We start from the raw sequence: 6,152 nt of genomic DNA, 5'->3' as shown, positions 1-6,152 counted from the left end.
AAATAAGTTAATAATATGTGTTGTGTCCAAAAGCAACGGTGTCCAATTAAACTGTGCGCCATTAAAATGTGTCCAAACGAACTGTGCGCAATTGAAACGTGTCTAATCGAACGGTGCACGACGTTATGCGTCCAATAGTACTGTGTGCAATTGCAACGTGCGCAATTGTACTGTGCGCCAGTGAAGGCTTCTCCAGATGGATAGACTCGCTGCCGCGCCTCTTGTCGAATTACAATCGTCGCAGACACAGAATGATCCGAATGCGTCCGGCGGACGTGACGCCCACCGTCGCCGAAAAACTGCTGCGCACGGTGTACGGTCGCGCGAAGATAGCCGCGCCGGCGAAATTTCGAGTCGGCGATTCGGTGCGCGTGTGCAAATTCAAAACGATCTTCGAAAAAGGCTACACTCCCAATTGGAGATCTTTCGCATAGCCAAAGTACAAAGGACCAATCCCGTTACGTATCTGTTGAAAGACGTTCGCGGAGAAGCGATAGCCGGATGATTCTACGAACACGAGTTGCTGCGCGTCTTCAATCCCGACGTCTATCTCGTGGAAAAAGTCCTGCGCAAGCGCGGCAATCGAGCGTTCGTGAAGTGGCTGGGAATGGACAGTTCGCACAATTCGTGGATAGATAAAACGTCTGTGTTGTAAAAAAAAATACTTAGACATTCGTTAAAACGCGCAACGCTTATTTTATTGTCAATAAAGGTTTACACATTTGTCGATTTGTTTCTTACGTGTTATTGATTTTTACGATAAATCAATTTTTAAAGCGTACAATATTGTTTCCCCCTTTTTTTACAACGGTATTTTGTAATGTCCCCACGGAAGCGTCTCCTCGCCGTTCGACGTCACGTATCGCTTGTCGTCGTGCGGACTGAAGGCTAGTTTTTGCTCCGACACGGTGTTAACCTCGTGCAGCGTCGAGCGTATGCACGACTGGCGCGTCTTCAGCTCGCGCGCGTTCCGCAGGCACGCCACGTAATCCTCGAACGTGATCCTCTTCGCGACTACGTTTCTCTTGACGCCCTTTATTCTCTTGGTGTCGTCGCGTCCGAGTACCTACAAGGTACTTACAAAGTGTACATCTTCGCTCTGCGGCCCACGAACTCCGTCATGATCGCGCCGTTGTTCTCGTCCTTCATCAAACCGGGCACCTTCTTGTTGACGCGCGGCATACCATGCGCGTTGTTCTCCGCGTAATCGCTCGTGTCGAACCTGTGCACGTCGCGTTTCATACGCTCGTACGCGTCTTCGCACTCCAGCGAATAGATCAGACTGTCCGTATCCGTGTAGGCAATTCGACAACGGTCGCGATAGAGCGGCACCATGTAGTCGTAGTGAAACTCGTAGAGACGCGTCTTGGATATCTCGAGAATAGACATACCCACGTAGATCGACTTGTTGAATTTTACTTCGAGCCTTCGCAGCTCGATCGCCACCAGATTCTCCGAGAAGACGCTCCTGCTGTGAAAGTACGGCTTAGCGATCAACGCCTCCGCGCCGTATCTCCCGTCCCATCGCGTCACGAGACGCACGTCCACGTGATCGCGCACGTTCTCCATAGTCTTGCCGAAGACGGCGTTGTTCATTAGTTTGTACAAATTCCGTTCGAACTCGTTGCTCGCGCGCGTCCTAAGCGCGGTGTTCAGCTTGATGTAAACGCGAAGCCACGGCAACTGGGCAAATCGCAGAACGCGACGAACGCGCGTCAGACGCATACCTAGTCGCAGATATTGCTGCAGGTTTCGATAGTGCGTCACGTAGCGCGATTTGTCGTAGAGAGTGGCGAGCAGTTTCTCCTGTCGCTTGCCGGGCGGTTTGTCGCGCGTCGGGCACAACGGCAGATCCGCGTGGGCGTCGTGCAGGTCCCGCGGATACTTGAGATCCACCTCCAAAATATAACCGACGTCGCTGTCCGCCGGCACGGTCGTCGCGTCGAAATTCTCAGGGTCGTCGAGCCACTGGAAATTCGCGTAGGGCAACGATTCGCTCATAGCCCAGCCGTACAGATTGTTCACGTCGTAATACATGAGATACGTAGTGGGTTGGGACGAGTCGTGCGTCGGTACGTGCCTGTTGTTGGCTCGCGCGTACCTGAGCGAACATTGACTGGGGCCGCCGCGTATTCCGCGTTCCACGAACAGCACCATGTCGATGTCGGTGAGCAGCTCGAAACGCACGCCGGTGTACCTCAGCATGGCGTCCCATGTGTACCCCGGCAACGTGTAGTAATGCGCGGGATCGAGCCCGTAACTCGCCGAACACGCGTCCCGAAAATTTTCAAATATATCCGCCAGAAAAAGCACGTCGGTCTCGCTCGCGGTCTCGTCGGTCAGGGAGCTGTAAAAGGCCTCGCGTGGCGGAAGCTCGGTATCCCGCAGTTTGTCCGCGCCGTCGACGTACTCGTACGGAAACACTCCCTCGCGAGTGAGCAGATCGAGATCCTCCGCGCTCAAATCCGCGTACGCCGAACGCGTGATTCTCAGTTTGTCCTTGTTCAGATAGGACGCCAGGGTTTCGATACTCGCCGCTAAAAATTTATACGAGTCCACGAATCGAAGCTTCACGTACCGATCCCATTTCCCGTCCGTCTGCGTCTCCTTAACGGTCTTCGAGAATATGTAGTTTTCCTTCGTGAGCGGCAGCAGATCGACCCCGTCCTCGAAATCGTTCGCGATTTTCTCGACGACGAAGTGCGCGTCGTAACCCGACAGATTGTGAAAGAACACGGGAATCGCGTAAACGTTTCTGTAATTCAGATTGCAACGAGAATGCGCCGGACCTCTGTAACGTCCGGTTAGGTGACAGTGATCCCGCACACGCTTGTCCTCCGGTTGAAACGGTTTTCCGCACACGTGACAATGAGTCGCGAGCAGAAATTCGCTTTTCTCGTCCTCCGTAAGTTCCACCATCGCTATATTGATGGAAAATTTATTCTTAACGCGATGCGCGAAAACGCGAAGCTTGTTCACGAACCACGAAACGCAATCCTCGCCGCGATGATATCTGTACGCGGACGCGGTATCGTCGTAGGTGCAGCACAGATAGTAGCCCAGGCTAAACGGTACGTGACGCTGATAAGCGTATCTTTCCGTTCTCGGCCCCCCTTCGACGTTTTCCCTCTCCCGTCGTTCGAGAAGACACTCCAGATCCGCGTACACCACGAAGGGAAGTTGCTCCTTTCTGTCGTGATTGTCGAAAGACAGCCACTTGTCGCACTCGTTCGGGAGAACGACGGCGCAGTCGTTCATTCGGCCGCAGTCGACGCTGTGGGCGGCCAACTTATCGCGCGTATAGAAATAGTGTAGACATCTGCGAAATAACATACGAGCGATTACTGTGCGTATGTAAAAAAAAAATAACGCCTCGTCTTTTCCTTGTTTTTCGTGTTTTTTTTCATTTTATTTTATTTCTTTTACCTACCGATCGCAAACGTGCTTCGCGCACCGTTTCGCGGTCAATTGCGAATTCACCAATCGCGACAGATTCTTAATCCAGGCGAAATGGCCCCTGTTGACGCCGCGCAGCGTATCGCGCAGATACAGCAGATTTACGTGCCTGTTCCTCTTATCGTCGGTCAACCGCAAAGGCACGATCGCGTTGTCGTCGGCGCCCCGGCCGAACTTAGCTTTCTTTTCAATTCCTTCCCGAGTTGTAAACACGTTGATCGATACGTCGTTCTGACGTTCGAATTTTCCGATCTTTTTCAGATCTGTGGGAAAATCGATCCCGTCGAGATTCAGCACCGTCGCGTAATCGGGATACGAGCCGCATCGTTCCGCGTTGTGCTTGGCGGGATACAGAGCTGCGATCACCGCGCGCGCAAAACACGCGTCGTTCTCCGATCGCACGTTGATCACCGCCTGTTTAAGTCTTATACCCAGCGGTATTTTCATCCAACATCCCACGCGCATGGGATTACACTTGTTCACGTTCATGATTAGGTTCAATATTCGCGACAACGCCCATTCGCTGTCGCGTTTCTGAAATTCTTCCAACCGCGTTAGAATTGCGTCGCGCACGTGTCTATTGTACCACTCGCTCAGATCGGACCCCGGGAGAAGCTGTTCGTTCCGCGTAGCGATACTCTTCACGTCGGTCTTAACGTCTGCTACGAATTCCCCGTTGAATATGACGTTGACCTTCAAACACCCGTGTTCGGTCATATTATCCCGCACCTTTTCGAGCACAGTGCCCTTCGCGTTGTCGAGAAATCGCGCGGGCTCGATGTACGTCGAGTTCGTCACGGCGTCGGTCAGCACCCGACGTTGGAACGCCGCGTCGATCTCGATCCACGAGAAACCTCTGCCGTTGCTGCCGCCGCTACCGCCTTCCTGCTCCCGCAGGAGTCGGAGACACTCGTCGCATCGCCGTCTCCACGCGCGGTACCCGTCCGCGTTGCGGACTTCCGCGGCGAGCAACTCGTCGCACTCTTTCCGCATCGCGTCCAGAAAGGTTCACCCTCGGGAACGTTGAATTTCACTCGGTCGAAAAGACGACGAGACCGGGCGGTTTGAATCCGACGTATCCTGCTCTCTCCTCCGTACACCGTTTCGTAATAGAGATAATACTCGAGCGGCAGGCGACGCGTATAATCCCTCGCCCTGACGGAGTTCGCCACCGTCGTCTCTATCCACTCTCGCTCGCGATCGGTTCGCGCTCCGATTTCCCTTCGCAGATGATGGGTAGCCAGATTCCATCGCGCGTCCTCTTTCGCCACCGACGTGCGCGCGCTCAACGACAACGGTGCTTCGATTCTCGCCGATTCGTCGTCCGAATCGGACGAAAACTTAGGCATGGGCTCGCGATAGCGCCATTCGTCGTCCGATTCCTCGGACGACGGATAACGGCGATCGTTCATTCGCGAGTACGTATCGCCGACGCTACATTCGCACCGCTGACGTCTATATCAAAATAAAAAATCTCCATCTTCAATCCGCCACATTAATGTTTCGGCGTAATCATATGTATCTACAAACCTATTTTACAATTTCCTCCACACTCTAAACAGAACTCGTGCGTCGATCCTTTGTCGTAAACGTTACGGACGCTGCCGCGAACCATACACCAACATGTTTTAACGTATGAGTCCAAAGTTTCCCACGTGTGTACGGTTCTACTGATAAGCAATCTAGAATGCTTGGGACACCACGTGTCAGTGCCAGCGAGTACGTTTCGAAATCCGACTTCTCTGCCGCGAAGCAAACGCACCATCAACGAGCAATAGCGTCCGTCCGTTCCCATACCGTATTTTTTTTACAAATATATTAACTCTCGACCGCGCTCTAGAATCCTCGTAGAAAAGAAACCGTTTGCCGCGCCGTTCGCGCGCCCGTTCAATTTATACCCCCCCGTTTGTCATCTCAACGGAGGACGTACCCCCCTGCCGGACGCGCTCTTTCCCGGAATGACGACAACCGCTCGCCGCATCCTCCGAAAAAACCCGGAATGACGACAACCGCTCGCCGCATCCTCCAAAAAAAAAAAAACAAAAGGAGGAAACGACGAGAGCGACCGCGATCGAGTTCGAACGCGCGTTAAAAAAATTATCGCAAATCGTACGAATCGATCGAACAAAGAGACGAGTCATCTCTCTCGATCTCGATACGTCGGGATGGGCAGGAAAACCACATCCTGCCCGTCGCGACGCGGATCGAAACGACCTTCGGACCAAGAGTAAAAAAAAACGACGACGATGACGAAGACGGGCGCGCGAGACCCCCCGCGAAACAAACCACCTTGAACGCGTCGTTCTCCCCCCCACCCCCTTTTCCCAGATTCGTATACCCATCTCCGCGCGACCGCGCTTACCCCCCGCGGTCGCGGCGATTGCGTCGTCCGCGACGCGGATCGAAACAACCTTCGGACCAAGAGTAAAAAAAAAACGACGACGACGACGACGACGAAGACGGGCGCGCGAGACCCCCCGCGAAACGAACCACCTCGAACGCGTCGTTCTCCCCCCCACCCCCCGAAACGTCGAGAGGAGCGACCTCGAACGAGTTCGAACGAGTTCGGACGCGCCCAAACGCGCGCGAGCGACGACGACAAAGAAAAAAACAAAAAAATATTGTCGCGCGATTCTCCAAAACGGTCGGTAACGGCGCGAGCGCCGCTCCGAGCGCCCCCTCGAAAAACGCCCGCG

The 6,152-nt window shown here is 53.8% G+C and overlaps 1 protein-coding gene across 1 annotated transcript; it reads right to left on the bottom strand.

The window, feature by feature from the left end:
• Positions 1 to 403: 403 nt before the first annotated feature.
• Positions 404 to 4,449, bottom strand: LOC112459529. The gene is made up of 4 exons (XM_025023700.1): positions 3,431 to 4,449; positions 1,111 to 3,319; positions 807 to 1,066; positions 404 to 644 (listed from the first exon to the last, which is right to left on the bottom strand). Exons 1-4 carry the CDS (start codon positions 4,447 to 4,449, stop codon positions 404 to 406), a joined length of 3,729 nt encoding a protein of 1,242 aa, XP_024879468.1.
• Positions 4,450 to 6,152: the final 1,703 nt, after the last annotated feature.

Source organism: Temnothorax curvispinosus, unplaced genomic scaffold, assembly GCF_003070985.1.
Source record: "Temnothorax curvispinosus isolate PA1 unplaced genomic scaffold, ASM307098v1 QBEX01009886.1, whole genome shotgun sequence".
Taxonomy (NCBI): Eukaryota; Metazoa; Arthropoda; class Insecta; order Hymenoptera; family Formicidae; genus Temnothorax; species Temnothorax curvispinosus.
The sequence above is the reverse complement of the archived record's forward strand: the minus strand, read 5'-3'. Positions and strand labels throughout refer to the sequence as shown.